The 27,913-nt window shown below is 34.0% G+C and overlaps 1 protein-coding gene and 1 non-coding gene across 15 annotated transcripts in view; both read right to left on the reverse strand.

Annotated features, from left to right (window-relative positions):
* The window catches only part of Evi5 (ecotropic viral integration site 5), a 232,237-nt gene that overhangs the window by 44,891 nt on the left and 159,433 nt on the right, over window positions 1-27,913 (reverse strand). For 12 of the 14 annotated variants that reach the window (XM_040289000.2, XM_078026735.1, XM_078026736.1 and 9 more), the window contains one exon: window positions 13,038-13,133. In XM_040289000.2, coding sequence (XP_040144934.2) covers window positions 13,038-13,133 — 96 coding nt within the window. Of the gene's footprint in view, window positions 1-13,037; window positions 13,134-24,098; window positions 24,310-27,450; window positions 27,529-27,913 lie in introns of those variants that run through there. The other 2 variants (XR_013427909.1, XM_078026739.1) reach the window with 2 other exon arrangements.
* On the reverse strand, window positions 23,744-23,930 carry LOC120891108 (U2 spliceosomal RNA). The gene has a single exon (XR_005735530.1). It is a non-coding gene; the product is annotated as a U2 spliceosomal RNA (small nuclear RNA).

The raw sequence follows: 27,913 nt of genomic DNA on the forward strand, positions 1-27,913 counted from the left end.
GCTTGCCTGGCATGTGTGAGGCTCTGGGTTTGATCCTCAACACCACGTATAAACAAACAAATAAACAAACAAACCATTGACAACAACAACAAAATATTATGCCCCCCCGCCCCCAGTCATTGAGATCCTTTGCCTATTTAATAATTGGGTTAATTATTATTTCAAATTGCAGGGTTCTTTTTGTTTTGGGTACTTGGAATTGAACCAAGGGGTGCTTTACTTCTAAACTACATCCCCTGCTCTTTTAATTTATTTTGAGACAGGATCTCACTAAGTTGCTGAGCTGACAGTAAACTTAAAATCCTCCTGCCTCAGCCTCCCAAGTTGCTGGAATTACAGGTATGTGCTACCACACCTGGTTCACTTGTATTTGAACTTCAAGAGTTTAAAACAACATACTCTAGACACAAGTCCTTTGTAAGATAAATGTTTATGTTTTCTCTCATTATTATTATTATTTTTGGTACTGGAGACTGAACCAGGACACTTAACCACTCAGGAACATCCCAGGTCCTTTTAATTTTTTTAAATTTTGAGACAGAGTCTTGGCTAAGTTGCTCAGGGCCTCACTAATTTGCTGAGGTTGGTCTTGAACTCGAAATCCTCCTGCCTCAACCTCCCAAGTCGATGGGATTATAGGCATGTGCACATCTGACTAAATGTTCAAATCTTTACCTTCAATTCTATAGGTTGTCTTTTTACTTTCTCAATGATGTTCTTCAAAGCACAACATTTTTACATTTTGATGATAATTTGGTTTCTTGATTTTCTTATATATTTCTGTGCATCTGGTGTCAAAACTAACAATAAGAATTTTTAAATGTTTCATTTCCTTGTCCTATTAAAACAAAGGCTTAATTTAGAAAGTCAAGTACTTTATCATAGTGCTTTCCCAGAAGAAAGTCTGAAAATTATTCTAGTCAATAAACTAAGCTGCTGTGGTTTAAAAAAATATAACAATGGAAGATATCTAAAAATCAAAAGTCAAAATTTGATAAGGTAAGTGTATTTAGAAAATACAAATAACTCTAAGAAATCAATTATAAAAATACAACCCAATTTAAAAAATAACCCTATTTAAAGATGGGCAAAGGATTGAAACAGACATTTTCCTAAAGAAGATATAAATGGCCAGCAGACATATGAAAAGATACTCAACATCATTAGTCATTAGAGGAATGTATATTAACACCACAATGAGATGTTCCTTCAAACTTACTAGGATACTACCCTCAAAAGATAAACAACAAATGTTAGTAAGGATGTGGAGAAATCAGAAGCCTCATATCCAGCTGAAGGAACATAATATGATACAATGGCTTTGGAAAACCAAATGGCAGTTCCTCAAATGCTTCAAAGAAGAGTTATCATGTGACCCAACAATTCTACTATTAAGAATATACTCAGATAAATGAAAGCATGTTCATATAGTAGTCTGTACACGAATGCTTAAGTAGCATTGTTTATGATAGCCTGAAAGTGGGATAATGAAAGGCTTAACAGCTAGTGAATGGATGAAATGTGACATATTTGTAATTTGGAATATTATTAAGCGAACAAAAAATAACAAAGTACAGACACATGTTACCATACGGACAAACCTTGAAAACCTTATGCTAAGTAGATGAATCCAGTCACAGAAGACCACAAATTGTGATTCCCTTCATACTAGATTTCCAGGGTAGAAAAATAAGGAGAGACAGTGAACAGATTAGTGATTGCCTAAGACGTAGGAGGGCTTGGAGACCATAGGCAGTGACTGCTAAGGATTTCATTTTAGACTGATAAAAAATGTTTCAGAACTGATTGTGATAATGACTGTATAACTCTGTTCATATACTAAAAACCCTGAAATGTAAACTTTAAATGGGTGAATTCTACCAAATGTGACTCTCTCAGCAAAACAGTTATTTATAAAATTAGACAGCCATTTTGTATGTATGTCTCCAATGGAGATGTGGCCAGTTTAAAAATAAGTAATTTGCTATTCAGAAAATGCAGAAATAATTTTTAAGTGAGAAAAAATATTCACTAACAATGTAAATCTTCTACATCATTTTTTCTCTTCAACATAAAAGAAATTGTGACTACCTCCTATAGTGTAATTTTTAAAAATATTTATTTTTAAAATCAATATTTGACACAATATTCATGGTTGTAGTTGGACACAACACCTTTATTTTATTGTTTTTATGTGGTGCTGAGGATCAAACCTAGGGCCTTGCATGTGCTAGGCGAGCACTCTACTGCTGAGCCACAACCCCAGCCCCTATAGGCTAATTTTAAATAGGCAGAAAAACGTTTGCAATAAAAGTTTAATATTTTATATACTGTTAATAACAAAAATACAATATTCAAAATATAATTTTTGCTTATGAAAGTACAAAATTATAAATAGCTAATTTAAAAGATTAGACTTTTCAAATAACAATGCCATATTGGTATGTACGTGGTAAGTCATGTACTTGTCAAGTACATTATGGCTGCTAATCACTTCGTACATGTATATAACTGGTATGCAAAGCATTTTGTGGTAATGTTAAATTTTGTTTATACTAATTATTTATTCCTTTCTAAAAAAATTGAATATTTTAAAGCACTAAATAAAAGGAGATAAATTAATTTGTAGTAGTCATTTTCCCAGAAACTTTAACTCCTGATAGAAAGTAATTTTAAAAGCATATTATATACATATATTATCACACACCCACACTATTTTGTCATTGAACACAAAATAAGCTTTCAGAGAAGCTTTTAGTACCCCTTTCTTCCTTATCCTGAGGTGCTTACAGGCTGCTCAGTTAAGATTGGGCACTTGCAAACCACATGACCTCATAAATGCTATCTTATCATATCACAGGTTCCTTAGACTGACCACAACAACTTAAATCAGACAGGCAGAAAGCAGCACAAAGTCTTTGACACATACTATTGGTATGACATTTTCAGCTATCCAACTTGTGGGAAGAGAAAATCTGATTATCTCATGTCCAACTGCAATTGTGAGATATAGTTCATGAAAAGCACATGATTTGCTACACTAAAGATTTCAACCAGAGTTTAAAATTTTTAGTTTCTGTAAATCTGAACTACCTATTACTTTTTAAAAATCAATTCTCTTTTAACTGACACTGAGCAAATTAGCGGAGCTCATTTTCAAACGTTCCAAGTTTAAAAAACTGTCAATATTATGCCATTGTTTCTTTCAAAAACTAGCATTTAACAATTGAATTATTTGATCTAAAGGAAGATGGAAGAAATATAAAAAGTGAATACTCAAGTCTTGAAACCTGAGTACTTGAAAGAGATCAAGAGATTCTAAAACTACTGTAGCTCATTTTAGCATGCCCTATCAAGTTGAATGCAATCTTAAGCACAGCTTGTTAGTGTCATTCTAAATGTTGACAAATAAGCCCAGCAAAGTGGAACACATTTTTACCCCAGCTACTCAGAAGGCTGAGATGGGAGAACTGCAATTTCAAGAGCAAAACCCTGCCGGGAGACAAAAAAAATAAAGAAAAGGGCTGAGGATATAGCTTAGGTAGAACACATGATGTGCAAGAACCAGTATGTATGTGATTTTATGTATATCTCAGCTTTAGATATTGTTGTAGTTCAGATCTTAAGTTTCCTCCACAGATCCATGAACTAAATAGGGAGATGGTAGAAACTTTAAGAGATGGGACCTAGTAGATGGTCTAGATGGGAGTTCTTTAGATCATTGGGAGTTTCCTGGAAAGGGACTGTGGGACCCAGACACCTCCCCACTCATTTGTTTCCGAGCCATGAGGTAAGCAGTTTGTTCCACAACATGTTCCCACCATGATATGCTGCCTTGGCACAGGCCCAAAAGCAAGAGGGCCATTCAATCAAGGACAGAAATCTCCAAAATTGTTAGCCCTCCAAAACCTTTCTTATGTTTACTATCTCAGACATTTTGTTATAGTTTTAGAAAGTTAATACAAGTAGTGCATTCCAGACATAAAAAACTGTAAATAGGAGCTGAGGCTCAGTGGTAAAGTGCTTGCCTTGCATGTGTGAGGTACTGGGTTCCTCAGCACCACATAAAAATAAATAAAGATACTGTGTGTTCATCTACAACTGAATAAATATCTTTTAAAAATTGTAAATAGTACAATAGTTAAAAATACATTTTAAAAATATAAATGGAAATTTTAAGGTCTATAAAGACTACTGAATATTTAATTGAAGGGTCTTAAAGTAATTTAAAGAGTACAAATAGAATCTTTCATTATCTACATGGCACTTTGGGGGCACCAAAAAGAACTACTTATCTGCCCTCAGGCTTGTGTGAACTCCTGCATGATTCTTTATATTGTTCTAATTAAAGAAATGACAAATTTAATAATTATGGGAATAATTTCTTTTTATTAAGAAGTGGCCATTCGGGGCTGAGGTTGTGGCTCAGCAGTAGAGAGTTTGCCTAGCAGGTGCAAGGCCCTGGGTTCAATCCTCAGCACCACATAAAAATAAATAAATAAAATAAAGGTATTGTGTCCAACTACAACTAAAAAATAAATATTAAAAAAAAGAAGTGGCTATTCTAGGAAAACTGACACTTTCTATTGCAAAAACATATGTGACTGTCTAAGCCTGTGTTGACATTTTTGTTAAACATTAAAATTTTAAAAATTAAAACTTCAACAATCAGTAGTCATTAGTACAAATAAACACCACTATTTTCAAAATTTTTTTTCTGCCTCTGAATTACACTGCTGCAGTCAATGCAGTTTGTGGGTAAGAATGTTAATTCTATTCTTGGGATCACTCTGTAATCTAAACATCATACCTGGAGTTTTGCAATATACAAAGAAAATGAAGACTGATAGAAACAGGCAAGATAGAGTAGGCACACAGTTAAAAAAGTAAAAATAAATCAATAGCATTATTCAGTATAAAATAAAGAAAAAAATAAGCTATCATTGACCACAGAATCAAATGATCATGTTCTTTTCTATTTTTAATATTTTAGTTTTAATTCCTAGATGAAGATTAGTGTTTACTGAGTCTTTTAAAAACATTAAAAAAAATCTTTTCAAGTTCCAACGATTTTATTAATTACTTTTATTTTTATTTATTTATTTATTTATTTATTTAAAGAGAGAGTGAGAGAGGGGAGAGAGAGAGGGGAGAGAGAGAGAGAATTTTTTAATATTTATTTTTTAGTTCTCGGCGGACACAACATCTTTGTTGGTATGTGGTGCTGAGGATGGAACCCGGGCCACACGCATGCCAGGCCAGCGCGCTACCGCTTGAGCCACATCCCCAGCCCTATTAATTACTTTTAAATTGACAAATAAATACAAGGATAAAGGGTACACTGTCTTTTTTTTGTGGGGGTGGCAGGTTACCGAGGAATTAAACTCAGGGGCACTTGACCACTGAGCCACATCCGCAGCCCTATTTTGTATTTTATTTAGAGACAGGGTCTCACTGAGTTGCTTAGTGCCTTCTTTTGCTGAGGCTAGCTTTGAACTTGGGATCTTCTTGCCTCAGCCTCTCAAGCTGCTGGGATTATAGGCATGCGCCACCACGCCCATCTGTACATGTCTTTTGATTATCTTAAAGTCCCTTATTTCAAAATACCATTTTAATAATGATATTAATATAAACATTATAAAAAGTATGAGTATTTATGACATTAAAAGTACTTTTTGTAGATATTTAATTAAACCTATAGATTAGGTGTAATCAAATGGAGCTACCAGAATTTTAAAAATTTGAGTGTTTATGTAAACATTTTCTGAGACAAATTTCAGTTAAGGCTTTGTTTGGATTTTCTTTATTTACTCAAGTTCCTAATTGCCTACTTAGCTGGCAGAAATAATCAAACAAGATTCCTGAGACATATGATGATTAAACTTAAAAAACGGTTTCCTCAACAAAGGAGACAAGGTGGTTGAAGACCTTCTGGGTACTGAAAACCAATGAAATGACCATTCCTATAAAGAAAGTTGTTTTTATCTACCTAGGTTGTATGTTGCTTATAGCATTCTATAGTAGTCAATGAGAAATTAGATCATTCCTTCTCTCAAATTCTTACATCAATCAATCTCTGATAAATGGTTTTCAGGTTTCTTATTTAGAAAACAAAAATTCAGCCTATACAAAAAGGACTTTCTGGGTCTGGGCTTGTGGTTCAGTGGTAGAGCACCTGCCTAGCACATGTGAGGCACTGGGTTTGATCCTCAGAACCACATAAAAATAAAATAAAACAAAAAAAGGCATTTGTCCATGTCAACTTAAAAAAATTTTTTTAAAAAAAGGACTTTCTGTTCTAGATGTTGATGGTGTCATCTGATTCTGGAGAGATATCTGTGAATCTAGGACCCTGCCCTGCACCTAGAAGCTCCCTGTTCCTGCTGCTGGAAGGAGTAGGGATGGTCTCCATGCCATCTTGCAGGTAGATAAGCAGCAGAGCCATCCACCTTAACCACCAGATGGCATGTATCCTCCCTCTGTGAGTCTGTACTAGTTGTTGACATCTCCTGTGTACTCAATGGTTCCTTTAAGCACAAGGAGGAGGAGCAAGTCAAACCTTTTCAGGATTCCACTGGCTTCCAGGCCACCCTGAAATGTCACCCAGATGTCTGGTTGATACATCTGGAAAGGTCCAAGATGCTCTCCTTTTTCCTTCTTCTTTTTGTCTGCCATCTTGCTATGACCCAAAGCCAGAAATAAAGTTTATTCTTCAGAAGGATCAGGGACATTTAAAATATAATTACAATAACTGCAGAAATGCTTTCTTCTTTTTTAAAAAATATTTATTTTTAGTTGTAGTTGGACACAATACCTTTATTTCACTTATTTATTTTTATGTGGTGCTGAGGATGAAACCCAGCGTCTCGCATGTACGAGGCAAGCACTCTACCAATGAGCCCAAATCCCAGCCCCAGAAATGTTTTTTCTTAAAAAAATTTCCTCCTGTGATTCCTTTACCTCCACTTTCTTTGGTTTTCCTCCAACCTCAGTGATAATTTTGGTCTCCTTTGCTTGTTCTCTTTAGGTTAGGAGTGCCTCAGAACTTGGTCCTGAAATCCCTTTATAAAAATGCCTTTCCTACTCCAAAGATGATGACGACAACAACGATGACTACTACATCTTTTGAGATAACCGCAAAAGTTGTTTAATCTTAATTAGTAATCTTAATTTTTTAAAGAAGAATAACTAGCATATCAACAGTATAAGGAAGCATATACATTGCAGTGACATTATAAATTCACATAATTTTTTTGGAAAGCCATATCCACAGCCTGATATTTTCATTTAAATGTTTCAGAGAATCTCAACCTTAACATAAGCAAAACAGAACTCATCTAACTTTTCTAATATCATTCAAAATGACACTAACCCCCTACACCTACTAGAAGAAAAGGTAGGCCCAACTCTCCACCAAGTCAGCTTAGGAACCAGCTTCCTCAGTAAGACTCCTAAAGTGCAAGAAGTAAAATCAAGAATCAGTAAATGGGATGTTACTAAAAAGCTTCTTAACAGCCAAGGAAACAATCAAGAATATGAAGAGAGAGTCTACAGAATGGGAGAAAAGCTTTACCATTTGCTCAGACAGAGCATTAGTTTCCTAGAAATATGAAGAACTAAAAAGCTTAACACCCAAAACCAAATAACTCAATCAATAAATGGTCAAAGGAACTGAACAGACACTTCACAGAAGAAGAAATGTGGTCAGTCAACAAATATGAGAAAACATTCAGTATCTATAGCAATTAGAGCAATGTAAATTAAAACTACACTGAGATTCCATTTTACCCAGTCAGAATGATAATTATCAAGAATACAAGTAACAATAAATGTTGACAAGGATGTGGGGGGAAAAGGTTCACTTATACATTGCTGGTGGGACTGCAAATTGGTGCAACCAATCTGGAAACCAGTAGGGGGATTCCTTAGAAAACCTGGAATGAAACCACCATTTGACCCAGCTATTCTACTCCTCAGTCTATATCCAAAGGACTTAAAATCAGCATACTACAGGGACACAGCCACATCAATGTTTACAGCAGCTCAATCCATAATAGCTAAGCTGTGGAACCACCCAGGTACCTTACAACAGACAAATGGATTAAAAAAACTGTGGTTAAAAAGAATGAAATTATGGCCTTTGTGGGTAAATGAATGGAACTAGAAAATGTCATGCTAAGTGAAATAAGCCAGTCCCCCCAAACTAAAGGCTGAATGTTCTCTCTGATATGTGGATGCTAACCCACAACAAGGGAGGGTAGGGAGGGGAAGATGAGACGTATACTGGATTAGATAAAGGGGAATGAAGGGAAGGAAGTGATGGGAATAGGAAAGACAGTAGAATGAATGGAACATAACTTTCCTGTCTTTGTATACGAATATACAATCAGTTTAACTCCACATTGTGTACAACACAAGAATGGGATCCTAATTAGAATATTCCATGTATGTACAATATGTCTAAATACATTCTACCGTCATGTATATAGAAAAAAGAACAAATAGAGCTGGAGTTGTAGTTCAGTGGTAGATCACTTGCCTACCTTATATGAGGCACTGGGTTTGAATCATAAGATTGATTTCCTAGATGTCTGTATCTAAATGAGTCCTGAGTACATTTCCTTTGTCTTCTAAACCAGAATATTTTCAACCTTCTTCTATCTCCTTTTCCTGGCATTTACAAAATATATCATTTGTTTTTGGTGGTCAGCAACTGTTAAGAAGATACTCCTGTGTTGCAAAAGGAGGTGGTTATTACTTCCCAGAACTTGTAATTTTGTTTCACGTTTCTGATTTAAACCTTCAAGATGATCAATTTGCCTGACAAATTTAATTTTTCAAAAACCGTCCCAGATGTTGTTACCATCTTATCCCATTATATTTCTAAGGAGGCTACATAGCATATGGTGATTGGGCTTGGAGTGTGTGGACTTAAGTATATGTATAAGTTATATGTAACCTGAACTAAAAAAAATCCCACCTCTTTACTGACTAGTGCATGACTGTGGGGAGTTACTTTATTCCCCAGATCCATGTTTTATCACATGTAAAACATGAATGACAATGATGTTACCTTCTTCATAGGACTACTGTGAGGACTTAAATAAACAATAGCAAGTATAACAGTACAAAATCTGGCACAGAACAATAAATGTTAGTCACTACACTGCAATTCTTCTCATAATGCGTGGCAATTTATTTGTATGCCTATTTCCACTGCAGACTATGAGACCTTTAAGAGTGTAAACTGTATTTCAATCTTTATTTTCAGTTATAAACTCAATGTCTAGTGCATAGCAGGTACTCTGATGATAGGTAGGAGGATGGGATAGGAAAAAGCACTTTGATAGCCAGGTTCTTGTCTATGAGGACAAGGGGTAAGAAGTTCAGTAAGATTTAACCCCAGCTCTTGTTAGGTCTATGCAAACAAGGGTTTCCACATAATGGCTTCTCTGAAGGCAAGGCAATGTGTAAAAGGCTCTAACTTTAAAAATTCCTATGGAAAATAAGTAAAAAAATACGTAAAAAAAATAAGAAGCAAAACTAATCAGGTAATATGAGATTACAAGGGGTTGGGAGTGAGAGAAGGCACTAGAATGGATCACAGTAAGTTGCAGGAAGTACACATAAACCTCCCTTTGCAATGCCAACAGAGAGAGACAGTTCTTGTGGCTAGGTCAACTGCAGCACTCATTTTGAATATATGAAAAATTCATTTGTAAGGGGGGGGAACAACACAGTTAAAATACTGTTAGTAAATACTTTCTTCAGATTTTAGAAACTGATGACAAGTTTTTTAATCTAATGTCTCCGTAAGCAGTATAGAAAAGAACAAGCCAGGACTGGGATTGTGGATCAATGATAGAGCGCTTGCCTAGCATGGGTGAAGCACTGGATGTGATTCTCATCACCACATACAAATAAATAAATTAACTGAATAAAGGTTCACCAACAACTAATAAAAATATTTTTTAAAAAAGAACAAGCCAAATTAAATTAAATCCTGATTCTACCATTTCTTGCTCATATAATGCCTAGCAAGATAATGATTTTGAGTTTCAGTTTCCACACTCATGCAAATGAGGACTACTTTCAGATGGGATTATTAAGAGGGTTAGGAATAATAACTACAAAGTGTCTGACACAATATTATGCTCATAGCAGGTAGTCTATAAATAATAATTATTTTATAGAATAACAATGTATTCAGCTACTCATAAAAATAACCTACTTCATTATTTCATCCAGCTTACTATGCTAAAGGGTCATATTGTCTTCAGGAAGATGAAAGTGTAAAGTTTTTCTCAACATTTTCTTCAATATTTAGAGAAATTTAAAAAAATCAGTGAACAAAGTGACTATTAACAGTCAAATTCTCAAAATACAATTATTGATATTTTGCAGTAAATTTTCATATTGAAAGCCAATGATTAGGGCAAATTCTAATATACAAATGTTAAATTGAAGAAATTAGACTGACTTTGGTTATCATTTTTTAAACTGTGAAGTGCTCTATCAAACAATAAAAATAGTGGAATAAAAAAGAGGTACTGTATTTAATCACTTTTCTTTTGGGACTAGGGATCAAACCAGAATCTTGCAAATGCTAGGCAAGTGCTCTAACACTGAGCTACATCACCAGCCCTGTATTTAACCACTTCAAAAGAGCTGATCCAACAATAAAATAGCAATTACAATAGTAATTTTTATAGAAAGCCTACACAATCAATACTTGGTTTATATTTTTCACTTGTTGTCATTTATGTCTTCAGTGATAAAACTTTTAAACAGGTGAAAAATAAAATATGCTCAGAAAATATAATGAAAAAGAACTTCCAAGTGAATACCCACAATGGTTTCATATTACCTTTTCTAGTTTTAAAGAATCACCACAATCTGGTTCTGCTTAGTTTACTCTTCCTTCCTATGCCTTAGTCCAACTTAGTCAATTTATCCTTTAGTTGAATCTCACCCACTCTAAACTCCCAACTTTGTTCTCATGCTTACCTCTGAACTCTTATATGTGTGGTCCCTAGCGGTACTGTACTATTCGCATCTCTCTCCCATGACTTCTGACTAGGGCCTGCTTAAGCCCAGGACTTTGGCTATTCTGAACCATGAAGTTATTAGTATCTTATCACAAATTGTTCTCTTTAATTTGCACGATTTAGTTCTCCTCCTCCTCCTCCTCTTTTTTTTTTTGGTATTGGGGCTTGAACCCAGAAGTGCTTTACCACTGAGCTATATCCCCAGTTCCTTTTTCTTTTCTTTCTTTTCTTTTCTTTCTTTTCTTTCTTTTCTTTTCTTTTCTTTTCCTTTCTTTCTTTCTTTCTTTCTTTTTTTTTTTTTTTTTTAAATTTTGAGATAGGATCTTGCTAAACTGCCAAGAGTCTTATTTAGTTACCAAGGCTGGTCTCAAATTTGCAATCCTTTTTCCTCAGCCTCTGCAGTTGCTGGAATTACAAGTGTGCACCACTGGAGCCCAGCACCATCTGACTCTTTAACAGAAGAAAATTCTATCGTGTTTAGTTTTCATGTTTGTATAAGAAAAGAAACTGCTTTCACAAGTGCTACATTAAAAAAAAATACCATTATTTTTAGTCAGGTCATATAATAAGCAAAATTAAAGTTTGTTGACTGACATTTTTTAGCCTAGTTTTAGAATAAAACTAATCTTGATGTAATTTTTAATTACATCAATCAGCCAATCTTGATGTAATTTTTTCTAAAAGTTCAGCAACATTAATGATTCCTTATCACTAGACCTCAAAAATTTAAATGGGAGATTGTTTATTTTAATCACAATTTTCTTTGAGAATACCTTTCAAACACAAGGAATAATTTGTAGGGTTTTCAAAAGAATAAGGATTTCTAGAATATGCTTTTTTTTGGTAACTGTTTTCTTCATACATGCTATAGATAAAAAGATTATAAAAAATGCACACAATAAGGTAAAGATTACATAGAATACTGAATCCTTCAAATGTTATCATGGCTAAAAATTAATATTTACAGGAATGATCCTTAGTATTTCAAGGTAAATTGAATTGAACTACATCTAATATTTATCTTTTTGCCTACGGTTTGGTTCTTTTTCACTTGGAATTTACTCTTAGATTGACTACCTCCAGGAGGTATTACCTAAAAACACTCAGACTTCAACTGAAGTGTGTAATATCAGGAAAGGGTAATTTCTAAACTTTTTCCTTTGAAGTTTAAAATCATTTAGCAGCCAAAATGAGTTTCTTTCATCTTCTTTTATTTTCTTAACAAATCAAGTTTATGCTACTCTTTCAAATCTCAACACTGTAACTAAACACTATTTTATAAAAAAAAATCAAAATAAGAAATATACTTCTTTATTTGTGTTGCCAGATATTTGTCATTAGAAAATAATAAAGAATAAGGAAGTCAACTTAAGAGCCACATTCACAGAGTATCTCTCGTGTCAAAACACATTAGTTTGAGTAATATAAACTAGTATAATATCTAGTAAAATTAGGAAAATTTCATGGGTTGGATTTCACAGATTCTAGGTAGTGCCAGTTTAAAAAGCATTCAAATACTAAGAAATCTGTTAACTGATGTTAGGCAAGTATCCTTTTTTGCAATCTCAGTAATACCACCATAAGGGAGAAAGGCAGGCAAGAGTAAAAAGACTTCCCTCTCCCCACAACAGTTAAGTTTCACGAACCTGTTCTATATCTGTAAGGAAAACTTTCGTTTAACTGAGGCAAATTTGAAACCTAAGAAAACTATCAAGGAATTTCAGACAACAACAACAAAAATATTTTTCATGAAAATATTAATTGATCATTTTAGGTCATAATCAGAAGTTGAAGGAAAACAAATCTACAATATTAGAACAGAAGAATACTTGCAAAAAGATAATCTTCTAAAATATTATTATTAATTATAATCAAGAATTCAGATAGAATTTAACATAAAAGTCTCAGTCTTACAACCAGTAATACAGTGTTGTTACAATACAGAGGAAGGAAGAAAGAAATATGTGAAGATCAAAATTTATCACTTACCTCATGATTCAGCTCTGCTATCTGATCTTTCAGTTCCCTAATATACTGGTTAGAATCAGACTTGTTAAGCTGTCCTTGAAGCTTTCCTTCTTCTTTCTGTTTTGTGATAATACAATAAAGCAAAAACAAAAGACAATTTTCATAGCATGTACTCAAATATTTCAAGATATAGAGCAGCATAAGTATACGTACGTGTGTGTGTATTATTTTTTTTTTTGGGGGGGTGCCAGGGATTGAACCCAGGGGGTGTGTACTTAACCACTGAGCCACATCTCCAATCCTTTTTATTTTTGAGAGTGGATCTCACTAAGTTGTGTAGAGCCTTGCTAAGTTGCTGATGTGGGCCTTGATGCTCCTCTTTCAGCCTCCCAAGCTGCTGGGATTACGGTGTGTGCCACCACATGCAGCCTACCTTTTCCCTATACTACCTGAAAACAAATGTGAACTTTTCAGCTAATAGGCTTAAAAGAGTAAAACCACCAGCAATTCAGGGAGGTTGAGGCAGAAAGTTTCCAAGATTGAGGCCGGTCTCAGCAACATAGCAAGACCCTCTCTTCAAACTAAAAATAAAAAAGACTGGGGATGTAGCTCAGTGGTAAAGTCCCCTGGATTCAAACCCTGGTACTTAAAAAAGTCATAATTTCATAATTATGTTTGATATCTTCAGATTATTTATAATTAGGAAGCCATGTGTGGATGCTTAGAATGTTCTGAAGCTCTGATCAGAGATATCTGCTAAATATCCAATACCGAAAAGTATGGGCTTACTTTTAACAGTTACCAATAATTAATCAGTTTCCTTCCATGGAGATAACCATTGTTATTAGCTTTTTAGTGTAGTCTACCCATGATAGTTTGTACATATATAATGTATAAGACACATGAACACATACTCACTTATTTTTACCCATACAACAGACATTAAACATGCTGTTCTACACTTTGCTGATCTCTCCCAACAATACAACCTGAAGATCATCAATATTGGTGCACATAGAACAAAAAGATGTACACTATAATTTTAGACAGCTTTGAAATCTCTATAAAAGTAATCTTAGTACTGAGTATTTACATTTTTTATAAGTAGGTTTCAAATGTGTCTTAGGGCCTGTATAACTGCCTTGAGAACAATGGGTTACAATGGAAGAGCATTTTCCAAAGTGGAGATTCCTCTTGCTATTTTTTCAAAAGCACAGTAAGAGGGGACCTTGGAAATCTGGTTTAGACCTCTCCAAGTCCACATCCACTTTTTTATTTCCCCTAACATCCTTGGAAGAAGAAATAACTGGAACTGCTCCAGCCACAGAATGGATAGCTACCCTGTGAAGTCAAGGCACCACTCCTATAAGTCTGCTCTTTTGAATTAACTGTCCTTGACACCTTGATTGTATCCTTAACTACCCTTGGTCTGTACTTCAAAATCCTTTCTTCAAGTTACTTCTATACACCCCACCTTTTGTTTTATGATTTTGTTCTTTTTGTTTTGGCAGCTTATCTTAAAAACTTTAATAAATTGGGTCAATATAACTAATATTAGTGTAGATAAAAAAAGCATAAATATAGCTTTTCCAGGACTTTAATATTTTTCTTATATGTTTAAACACATAACTACCAGATACAATTATCTAAGAATGAACTCTTATTTAAAAACTACTATATTTCAAAAATGCTAATTTCTTAAATATGTTCTAAAAACATAATTTTTAGCCATAAGTCTATAATTAAGAAAAAAAGTAATTTTTTTCTTTTGAAAATTTAGTTAGAAATTTTAGTTTGACCCAATGGCCAAAACCAACAGAATGGTAGAGATAGTCAGAATTCTAAAAAGCCATCTCTGAAGCCTTCCTTGTTTTTTCACTTAGGAAACAACTAAGTAAACCAGTTTGAATATGGATTTCTGTCATTTGCAACCAAAATAATAATAGCTAAAATATTCTGAGCACCTATGAGGCCTTTTCACTTGAGGTTCCTCAAAGGAATTAAGCCCCGATGCCTATAGCATTATTAAAAGTAAATGATTTAATAATTCCTATGCATCTGAACTGGTACTTACTAGGTACTCCTAGTACAAGAACTAATTCAAATCATTTTTCTCTATAGGGCCTAATTCTCTTGTGGAGCTCTGGTGGATAGAGACACTTATGTACCTAGAATTGTTCTATGCCCTTTGGGGATAATGATCATAAGAATTCTGTGTGATAGATACTATTATTATTCCTGCTTCATAGGTGAGAAAACGTAAATGAAAAAGTGAGCAAATTAGTTGCCTAGGAGACACAGGCAGTTGATATATTTTTACCTTAATTTATAGTATTCCAAATATGAGAATGAAGTAGATGGGAGTACAGAGAGATTTAAGCAACAGTAGAAGCAAATTAGCTTTCTTGGATTTGTTATAGAAGTTTATGTCATTTATTTTAGCCTCTGCTGATTTAAATGTGAATTATAATCTATAAGGAATTAGGGAAGAAATACAATCATAGGCATTTATGGCCTTAAGTTAATGACCATAATTATCGATTTATAGCTAATACCACTTGCATATACTTATGTCTGCATCTTATTTTTAAACATCCCACTTTTAAAATAAAATATTTCAAAGGCATAGAACAATAACAACAGAACAATAGAAGACTAATAAACATTAAAAATCTGTTTCATAACTGTATCATCCTAAGATTTTTATTGGCATTAGACTTACTCATTCTCAATCCTATATATCCTCAATGTGGAGGAGAAGGTGCCAAGTGGAGAGGAATAAATGAGTGAAGCAGGAAGGAAGAATTCAGTAAGGAGAAAAAAATAAAAGGGGAGAGAATGCTCACTGATGTAAAATAAATGAAACCATTATTCTTATAGAATATATTCTCCAAATCCCACATGTAACATGAGAAATGGCAGAGCAGGCTATGTAAATGGAACTTACAAAAAGGACTAATGAGGGTTACTTATTTGCATATTGTGTTCAGCTGTCATTTTGGTGTTTGTTGTTGTTGTCATCTAATTTGGCATCATATCATATTCATTCCCTTAAATGATTTAAATGAAAGATGATAAAATTATCAGAGCAAATAAAATGACAAAGCCCAAGGTAAGCTGGGCATAGTGGTGCATGCCTATAATCCCAAAGACTCGAAAGGCTGAGGCAGAAGGATCACAAGTTTGAGGTCAGCCTCAGCAATTTAGTGAGATTATGTATAAAAAAAAAATAAAAGAACTGGTGATGAAGCTCCATAATATAGTACCCTTGGGTCCAACCCCCAGTATAAAAAAGTAAAAAAGTAAAAATAAAACAAAAACCTACAAAGCCCGAGGTAAGCTCTAACATTTTAAGGAAGAAGTTGAAGAATGCAGAAAGACTTTAAGTTTGAAAGGCTGTAGATTGACAGTAACAGTAATTCATGGCAAAATTGCAATTGAAAAAAAGTTTTGAAGAAATTTAGGAATCATTTAAATCTGTTTTCTAAAAAGCAACAAAGTATCCTTAAAGATCTATTTCCTTCTAAAGATGATTATTAGTAGGGTTTAGCTACAAGCTTTATTATAATACTTTATTTCTTGGAGAAAAGATAGTATTTAATGAAAAAAAAGACAGCTAAGAAAATTAACAATAAAAAAGATGGAGTGTTTTTAACTTGAAAAAAAAAATAAAGACACATTGAGGTTGGGGGTGTAGCTCAGTGGTAGAGCACTTTCCTGGCATGTGTGAGGCATTGGGTTTGATTCTTAGCACCACACATAAATAAACGAATAAAATAAATGTCCATTAACAATTAAAAAAGTTTTTTTCAAAAGACACTGAAAAGATGCTTGTGAAGAAACAAAGAAGCCCTGTTAGATTTTATGACTTAAAAAAAAAGTTCCTTGAATGTCTTTTAAAAAAATTTTTTTTAGTTGTCAATGGACCTTTCGTTTTATTTATTTATGTATGATGCTGAAGATCGAACCCAGGACCTCACACATGCCAGGCAAGCGCTCTACCACTGAGCCACAACTCCAGCCCTAGGTGTCTTTTATTCATTAAGGAAAAAGTCAAAGTTTCAAAGAGAAAACATTTTATCACTCAATTAAGTTCAATTGTATACAGTTGTCCTTTTAGATTGAAGTATAACTTTATAAAACATAATGCTGGGTTTCTTATGCAAAATTTTACATGCAAGAAGCCAGACTATGATTTCCATTAAACTACTGCTTCTGTAAAGATACACATACAAAATGAATAACAATTGAGTGCAAAACTGGTAAACTGAGGAAATAGGAAAGCTGATTAGGCAGTTCCAGGTTCTAGCAGTGACCCAGCAGTAAGAAAAATTCAAAACAGACGTAAAAAGTGAGAATTATCTTAAATGCTATTTAATAAATTAAAATGTTCAAATTACTATTTATCTAAAAGTCTGTGATTTTTATGTTGTTCTAACAGGCTGTTACTTAAGATGTTACTTCAAAGTCTTTAGGATATTCTGTAAGTATTCAACTGGAATATATATTTACAATACCAAAAGCATACAAAAAATTACTATATTCTAAGTGGGTATCAATTTTATTTCATTTCTGAAACAGTTAATTATCTTGCTTTTCTTTTTCTTGTTTTTTTTTCTTCTTTGGTACCAGAGATTGCACTCAACCACTGAGTCACACCCCCAGCCCTATTTTGTATTTTACTTAGAGAGAGGGTCTCACTGAGTTGCTAAGTGCCTCTGCCACTGCTGACGCTGGCTTTGAACTTGCAATCCTCCTATCTCAGCCTCCCAAGCTGATTACAGGCATGCACCACTGCATGCAGCCTGAGACAGTTAATTATCTAATGATTTAGATTTTTCAAAGTAGTTTTATAGCTTTCTATTTTCAAACAGTGTCCACATGTTTGTTCTGATAAGCAGGTGGGAAAATGTCAGCTATACTAATAAATTTACCAGAAACCTGCATTTTCTTGAGGTTTTCTTTTGGTCTAGCTGATAACAACAGATTGCCAGTTAGCTGGTTTCCTAAGTACAACTAATTGGAAAGTAACAGACTTAAAGAAAAAGAGACTCAATATCAACAATTTTGATATTCTGTACTTTCACTGGAGACCTTAAATGCATACCTTTTGTCTCATCATAAATGAATCTTTACATCAAAAGAGCATAAAGTAATATTTGTAAAAGGCATAGATGTACATTTCACTCTCTGATATATTTTTGGATGTTGGCAACTACAATTATGATGTCTATAATAATGATTCCTTTTAAGGCCTTAAACTAGACAGTTTTGTTTATAAGGCTCTTATACAAAATGTCAACAAGAACTTAGTTAATGATATGATATGCATGTTAAGTGTTTAAGGATAAAGTATAACAATGTAACTTACTTTGAAATTTATAAAAAAATAAAATTGCCAGGATGGTAGATGAATATCTTATAAAGTAAAAACTACTTAAAACAATTCATTTCCCATTTCTTCCCACTATCTGATAAAAAGTAAGCACTGGTCCACACTGTAATTCATTTACATATATAAAAAGTCACATCTTCTAAAGGTTACTTACTGACTCACTTCATTTAAAAATCTATCCTTTGTTCTACTGAATAAGGTTCTGTATTACTACTGACAAGTAATACAAATTAAGTATTCCTCTTCCAAAATGTTTGTGTTTTGGATACCAGATTTTAAAAAATATTTGCATATGCATAGTGAGATATCTCAGGAGTGGGACTGATATGAAATTGATTAATGTTTTATAAACTCCTATTCACATAGGCTAAAAGTAATTTTATACAATATTCTCAGCACACCTCATTTGACTGCAATCTGTCATGTAAAGTCAGGTGTGGAATTTGCACACATGACATCAAGTTATTTTCAAAATTTTCATATTTTAGAGCATTTTGGATTTTCAGATTAGAGATGCTCAACCTATAATAACATCCAGAATAAGAAGCTATACACTATCGGGGCTGGGGCTATTGATCAGTAGCATACTTGCCTGGCATGTGTGAGGCACTGGGTTCTATTCTCAGCACCACGTATAAATAAATAAAAATAAAGGTTTATCAACAACTAAAAAGAATTTTTTTTAGTTGTAGATGTACAGACTATCTTTATTTTTATTTATTTTTTTATGTGGTGCTGAGGATCAAACCCAGAGCCTCACATGTGAAAGGCAAGCACTCTACCACTGAGCTACAACCCAGCCCAAGAAACTTTTTTTAAAAAGAAGCTATACACCATAACTGAGTAAAATTTGTGAATGTCACATTATTTGAGCAACCACTGAATCAATAACTGCAAACAAGATGTGATTATTATGTTTTGTCTAGACCCTACAAATCAGGTCCTACCTTTGCGGTTAGGGTGGGATAATTTCAATACTATTGACACTATATAATGGGAGACAGGAATAACCACAAAATTTACTGCAAAAGATTACAGAAATGAAGGCTGGGGCTAGAGCTCCATGATAGAGCGCTTGCCTAGCATGTGTGAGACACTGGGTTCAATCCTCAGCACCATATAAAATAAATAAATAAATATACTGTGTCCATCTACAACTAAAAAAATCTATATTTTAAAAAAGGGATGAAATGAACATAACTTAAAAAAAGATTACAGAGATGAATTATAACTTGACACTATTTTAAGCTATATTGTTTTGATAAATTCTTAATTTATACTAAGATTTAGTCATACACATTGAGCTTTTCTAATCTGAAATGCTCCAAACTCTAAAACTCTTTGAACACTAACATAATGTTACAAGTGGAAAATTCCAATCCTTGATTTCATGTGACTTTGGATAAGGGATACTCAATTTGTATATGGACATAAAGCTCTTTTTTTTTTTTTTTTTTTGGTGGTGGTGGTAGTGCTGGGGATTGAGCCCAGGGCCTTGTGCATGTAGGCAAGCACTCTACCAACTGAGCTATATCCCCAGCTAAACAAAGCTCATTTTTTAGTCAATTTTACATAAGGAGGAAAACCTTTTGAGGGCAGAAATGACAAAGAGAGCAGTCTATAGTATCATGGTTAATGACGTATTGGAGCACAAAGTATATTATACTTCTAAACTTTTTAATTATATGAGGCAATAAGTCCTCTTTATTATCTAGGCCAGTATAAACTGGCATCTGTGTTGTCCAAAATAAAGTTTTTACCCAAATAAATATTTTTAAAGATATGGCTAAGTGAATACAATACTATAAACAATATAACCTAGGAAATATTACAATGGTTACCAAAAGATGACTGTGGAGAAGTATCATTTTGGAATTTTTATAAACATAAAGATGAAGAAAACAGACTCCTGACCTACTGAATTCTAAATAACTGGAAGGGGGTCCTGAAAATCAGTATGCTTTGAAATCTGCTCTGATATAGCCATAGTGTAGGCTACATTTGAAATACAGTGGTCTTAATAAGAAAATCAACCCTTTTTAAACACTAATTCAAAATTCTGTGTACAAGCCATTAATATATACAATAATCATATCCCACTATTATTAAATTCCTAATAGGATAATCTATTTCCTAAGGATGTCCAATAGTATTTTCCCTGTTTAATTTTATTATGTTTTAGTTTAATTTTACATATAACAAAAATGCACCATGGTAAATGACCAAGACTCATAAACTTATTTACATATATTCTCCACATTTCCAGAGTGAATATATTTTAAAACATAAATAGAGGGAAACTGTCAAGAGTCCTTAATTTAATTTCTTTCAATTCTGCTATCAGTTTCACTTCACATTATTTCCATGTTAAGTTTCAGCTGGTCAGTTCCCTGTCTTCAGGGGTTGGTTCAATTTTGAACTCAAATCCTTTTCTTGGTTAACCTAGCTCTCAAACAGAAAATATTATTTTAAAGTTTGGTAAGGTATGATGAGGAACTAAACAAAATGTTTAGGATCTGAGAAAATTCCACACACATGACCCCTATGACCAATAACTAAGGTAACTGTTTTAAAGAATGAAGAAAAACCAAAGATTTGGGGACCAGGAAAATAATTCTTTAAGCACTTGGAAGCATCAATATTTGTAAAGAGATATGAAAATAAATGAGGGAAATATTCCAATTTTTTAACTTATTTATTTGGCAATGGTTTGACATAGTAAAATAAGCTATATTCTCTAATATAACAAGTGTGCGTATAGAGGAATACTGTACTAAGAACAGTGATTTTTATGTTCAACTACCTGGACTACTAGTGGCCTTTGCCATATACATTCACCTACTTTATTCCCACAATAAAAGAAATGAAGAGGAAGAGACAGATGTGCCTAGTGTGTATCACATATAGTTTACTGAAAAACCAACAAGTGTGGCCCACACACACACAAAAAAAAAAAAAATAGAAAAAGTGATGTTAGGGGAGGGGAAGAGAGGGGGGGATAGGGAGGGCAGTAGAATACAACTGACACTAGGATTGCTGTATGTATACACATGATGTATAACCAATGTGATCCTGCAATCTGTACACGTGGAAAAATGAGAATTCATACCCTATTTGAATCAAATGTATGATATGTCAAAATCATTGTATTGTCTTGAGCAACTAATAAAAAAAAGCAGAAAAACTATCTGTGTAGTAGGAAGTAGATATTTTATTCAGAGGTAACTTTACCTACATCTACTGCATTCCAATACACCATTTAAAAGTTGAATAATTAAATGTGGTGGTACAGCAAGCCAGAAGATTAAAAAGGAAATTTTAAAAAGTATTTTCTATGGTTCTAAGCAACATGTGTTTGTATGTTATAGTGCAATAAAACCAAGATGAGTATGATGTTAAGTTGCTCTGAACAAGTGTTTGGGGAGAAAGTGGGTTTAGTAATGCATAACCACTAAAAAAGGCAAGAGAAAGAAAAGAACTTCAAACCTGCTTAAATGTATAAATTTATTCAGGTTTATTTTGCTAAAAAGAAATTGTAATAAGCATGTCTAAAAGGCCATTCTTGTTTGTTTCTTTATCTATGTTCTTAATGTTGGTTATAATTTACCCTATCTTGCCACAGGAAGAACACTTCCTTAGACAGGAAGATAGCTGATTTTAAAAGCTGTGTTTCAAGATGTGGGTTTTAAAATACCCTATATGATCAAACAATTCATTAACGAGTTTTTGAGAACTGAACCAGTTAACATCTAGTTAATGTACTAGATGTAACAGTGAGGTAGTAGAAAGCACCCTAGACCAGGAGGCAAATATAAAAGATCTAGGTTTTTATTTACATTCTAGTTTTCAAAATTTTCAAATCTATAGAAGAGCTGAAGTAACAATAAAATGACACCATATGCCCTTTAGTTTTATTTACCAATTAGTATATTGCCATATTAGCTTCTGTTCTTTCTATTCATAATCCAACATATATTATGCATGCAATGTATTTATGTATGCAAACATTTTTTCTGAACCATTTGAACATAAATTACAGATATCATGACATTTTACTATAAACTCCAAAATGCATCTTATAAGGAACTGTCCTATGTAACCAAATGCCATTATAATAAATTAACAGTAATTTCGTAATATCATTGAACATATACAGTTCCTATTCAAATTTTCCCCAAACGATTCAAATGTTTTATTTCTGTCCAAAATCAAACTAAGGTTCATGCTATATTTGGTTATTATATCTCCCTAGTCTCATTTAATGTATGATAGTCCCTTCTGTATTTTTTGTTTTTCATGACACTGTTAGCTTTTTTGAAGAATATATTGTTCAAGCTAAAACAGAAAAACCTCCTACTCCAATGAAACTCTAAGGAATAGTTTTATTCCTTTTTCAAACCAAAGAGGTATGACATATATATATGGTAAAAGGTTGTTTAGATAAAGGGAGTTAGTTATGGAAGACATAGGCAAAGAAAATTAAATATCTTAAAAGCAGAAAACATAAGAATAGCACTAGATGACAGCTTTTTATATAATACACTGGTAAATATATATTTTGTTATTTATATATGTATTTTATTATTTACCTATTACAAATATTTGGTAAAATACAAACAATAAATATTGGTAATTGCGGGGTTTTTTGGGTCTCTCTCTTTTTTTTGTACTGGGTATTGAACCCATGGCACTTAACTACTGAGCCATATCCCAAATCCCCTTTTTCTATTTTATTTTGAGGCAGGGTCTTGCTGTGTTGTTTAGGGTCTCACTAAATTGCTGAAGCTGGCTTTGAACTTGCAATCTACCTGCCTTAGCCTCCCAAGTTGCTGGGATTATAGGTGTATGCCACCACAACCAGGCTTTTTTGGTTTCTTAGTAAGAGACTAACCTATAGAATTTATTTATTTATGGTTTTTTGGTTTTGCTTTTTTTTTTTTTTTTGGTATTGGGATTGAACTTGGGGGCACTCAACCACTAACTACATTCCCAGCCCTATTTTGTATTTTACTTAGAGACAGAGTCTCACTGAGTTGCTTAGTGCCTCGCCATTGCTGAAGTTGGCTTTGAATTCACAATCCACAGCCTCCTGACAGGCTGGGATAACAGGCATGTGCCATTATGCCACCTAGGTTTAATTTTTTAATCCTATGAAATTCAAAGAACTTTCTCCAGGGTTGGGGGTGAAGCTCAGTACAGTGCATGGATAGCATGGATAAGGCCCTTGGTTCATCTCCAGCACCACAAAACAAACAAACAAATATAACTCTGTCTATATTTGGTATCATTTTAATCATATATAAAAGACTTTTAGCTATCTATCTTCCCCCCAAAGGGATATGCTGTTCCTGGAAGACTGCAATACCAGGGGGATATATGGAGAGGGTAGAGCAAGCTCTTATTTCATCTCCCTGCTCCAAATCCATTTGATAACTTGTCCTTGAATAGAGGATATATCAGATATTAAACTGACAAGAATGGATACTACACTTATCCTAGCTAAAAGGTTCAGAAGTGATCAGCCTGTTACTTTTGTCATCTATCTCACTGAGAAAAAGTATTCTATAGAATAGGACTAAAATTCCGAAAAAGTATATTGTTAGTGTTCCACCAACCACAATACCTCTAAGAAAGAGAAGACTTGCTATAAAAGGAAAAGTATCAAATAGGCACTCATTAAGTTTTACCTTGTTAACTGAAAGTGCTCACATGACTGGAAAACTCTGTAGCTGAAGAAAATTTGATTCATCTTCTATATAATGGAATTATTTTGATTCCTCATTTTTCACTTATGGGAGTTAGCTCAGTAAAAGATTCATCTCTGTTTTTATTCTTTGGCTTTTTCTTGGATACCACAGAATTAAACTTCAAATAGGACCAATAGGCACTCTTTTGTGTCTTTTTTTTTTTTTTAAAGAGAGTGAGAGAGTGAGAGAGTGAGAGAGGGGGGGAGGGAGGGAGGGAGAGAGAGAGAGAGAGAGAGAGAGAGAGAGAGAGAGAGAGAGAGAGAGAAATTTTTAATATTTATTTTTTAGTTCTTGGCGGACACAACATCTTTGTTGGTATGTGGTGCTGAGGATCGAACCCGGGTAGCACACATGCCCAGGCGAGCGCACTACCGCTTGAGCCACATCCCCAGCCCCTTTTGTGTCTTTTTTGGACAAGAAAAAGATGTATGGTGATACATTCTATTTGCTAATGATAAACACTGTCGTACTACCTAAATTAAGATCCTGACAAGTCCTTTAGACAGTGGTGTGAATCAGATACCAAAACTTTTTCAAGAATTAATTCCAAAAGGTTTTTCTGGATCCATGTGAAAATTATTTCCTCTTTTTGTCATTTTACCCCTATTGCTGTTACTCCAGATCCTCTTCTTTCAGCTTGATGACTATTATGATGACTACTTCCTTATCCTGGATTCTTATCACTACATCTTTCTTTTAAACAAGACTTTATCCAGATTAAGAAATAAATTCTCACAGGCTAGAGATGTGGCTCAGTGGCACAGTGCTAGCAGGCATGCCTGAAGCCCTGGGTTTGACTCTCAGAACTGAAAAACAAACAAACAAACAAACAAACACCCAAAATGAAACAAAAATAATAAATTCTCTTTTTGTATCAAGGCCCCTTTGTATTTGTGTGAAGTCACTGTAATTCCTTTCTTATCATTGAAATACCTATCCTCCCCACTGGAACCTTAAGTGTATTTCTCCTCACAGGAGGCTTGATGTAAGCACAGCCCAGCCTCACTAGGACTGTTAAATTAAAATGTACTCACTCAGTGGTTAACTAACTTATCTTTCTCTTTTCTTTTTCTCCCTCCTTCCTTCCTTCCTTTGATTGGGGATTGAACCCAGGGGCACTTTACCACTAAGCTATATCACCAGAACTTTTATGTTTTTATTTTGAGACAGAGTCTAAATTGCTGAGGCTGGTCTCAAACTTGGGATCCTCCTGTCTCAGCCTTCTGAGCTGCTGAGATGACAAGCATGCACTACTGTGCTTGACTTGTTTTTTATTTTGAATATATCTTATGTATATTACAGAATACCAATTATACTTATTGTTATGTTATCTGTCATCTATGTCTGTTAGCTAATAGTTCTATATTCTTTTTATTTATTCTGATTATTTCAAGCTTTTCCTCCATGCCAATATTTTTTACATTTTAGTATCATCCACTGAATATAATTTTATTCACTGAATAGACTAAACTTTTGTGATTTCTGCAATAATATGCTGACTTCAGTTTGTTTTCTTAGAAATCTTCCTGTTGACCTCATATTATCATCTTGTTTTTTGATATCTGAACTTTATTGAATTTATGTTGTTTTTACAGTGTGAAGTCACTGTAATTCCTTTCTTATCCTTGAAATACCTATCCTCCCCACTGGAGCTTTTGATTTGCAAATGCTCTCTCTTTCTGTTATAATAACATAAACCAAAATGCCAAGCCATCTCTTTTCATCATGTTCATAGTATATGACTGTCCATGTGTTCCAAATGCTCTAATAATTTGGCTAATAATAATTCTCTGCAGCATTTTCGATCCATTTCCTTTGTCTTCCACTCTCAAATTCATTCTCACTTTTCAACCAAGGGAACAGCACAAGGAGAGAAAGAACCTGGCTAAACTAGGGCTCTATTTACTCTTCTGAGATGTTCTTAGATATTTTGCACCATTTAATTGGGGGACTATAACCCCCATGCTAAGTTTAGGATTCTGAGTGTATCTCAAAAGTAAGCATGATGGTTGCTCTAGGCCTTCGTTTTAGGTAAGACAGGTGTCTATGTCTCATCTCTCTCACTGCCTTGGTTCTTGGAGAGGTCTCTACCACTTCCTAGTTGGAAAATTAAACACTTGTTTTCTTTCTCTCCACCCTTGGGATGTGAATGAATTCTCTTAGGATTCTGCTGACTTGCCTACAGAGCTTGGAGTGTGGGACAGGAGGGAACAGACAGCTGACTTAGGAAGCCATGACTTAGGAAGCTGGGGCTCTCTGCTCTATAACTGCCTATTTATTTTGTTAGCTGTAAGTTTTTAAAGTTTATTACATTAGGTTATGCTCCTTTTCTTCTCAGGCTGCTTTTGGTGGAAAATATTTTTTTACCTTTTAGAAACATTATTATTTACTTTTTTTGTCAGATGGTTGGTGTAATTCTGAGATGTTTTAATCTACCTCTGGAGCAACATTTATATAAATAAATGTATCTTTATTTATATATGTAAATATGTATTTATTTAAAATGTAGATGCTCCTCAACTTATAATGGGGTTATGTCCGACTGTAAAAATCCAAAGTATATCTAATAAACCCAATTTATGAACATCACAGGTCAGCAACACATCGCACTGCAGAGTACTGGTTGTTTACCTTGGGGATTATGTGACTGATGAGCAGCAGCAGCTCACTGCTACTTGGGAGACAACAGTATTCAGCATATCAGTAGCACAAAAACATCAAAATTCAAAATCTGAAGTCTCATTTCTACTAAAAGCATATCATTTTTGCATCAACATAAAGTTGAAAAATTCTAAGTCTGAGGATTGTCTATAATTAGAACCTGGTACCTGTTCTTAATGGTATAGAATGTTCCTCTTGTTTTTGACTGTTTTCTCCTTTATAAAAATTAATTCAGCAAAACTTTTCAGTACCTATTAAATGCCAGGTAATAGGCATACAGTAGTAAATATGACAAATAAAGTTCTAATACATGTATAAATGTATGAAAGTTAATTTTTAAAGTGAAGATAAATTCAGACACCGGTAAGAGTCATTAAAAATGTAAAAAAGCTGAGCACAGTGGCTGTGCATGCCTGTAATCCCAGCAACTCAAGAGGCTGAGGCAGGAGGATCATGAGTTCAAAGCCAGCCTCAACAAAAGCTAAGCAACTCAGTAAGACCCTGTCTCTAAATAAAATACAAAATAGGGCTGGGGATGTGGCTCAGTGGTTGAGTGACCCTGAGTTCAATCATCAGTACCCCCCACCAAAAGTCAAATATGATGATGACATAGAGTAAGTAAGGGTCCTACTTTATATGATGATCAGGAAAAATCTGTGAGTCAGTAACTGCTGAGATTTAAATGATGAGAAGGAATCAGCCATGGAAACTGCAAATGTAGGAAAGAGAAAGAACAAAAGCCTTAATGTAGGAATGAAAGATCTTTATTTGAGAAACACAAAAAAGTGGATGTTGCTTCAATCAACTTGTAAAGGGAAATGTAGGTTAAGAGGTACCAGAGAGGGGATAGAGTTGTGGCTCAGTGGTAGCATGCTTGCTTTGCATGCATGGGGCACTGGGTTTGATCTTCAGTAGCACATAAATAAATAAAATAATAAAATAAAGGTATTTTGTCCATCTACAACTAAAAAAAATTTTTAAAATAAAAGAGGTATCACAGAAGTAGGCAGGATCCAGACAACTCGGGGACATTAGAGCCATAGAACAAGTGCTGTACTTTTGCTAAGTTGACTAGGTTCCTTTGTTGCTTTTTT

This window comes from Ictidomys tridecemlineatus, chromosome 11 (genome assembly GCF_052094955.1).
Source record: "Ictidomys tridecemlineatus isolate mIctTri1 chromosome 11, mIctTri1.hap1, whole genome shotgun sequence".
NCBI lineage: Eukaryota > Metazoa > Chordata > Mammalia > Rodentia > Sciuridae > Ictidomys > Ictidomys tridecemlineatus.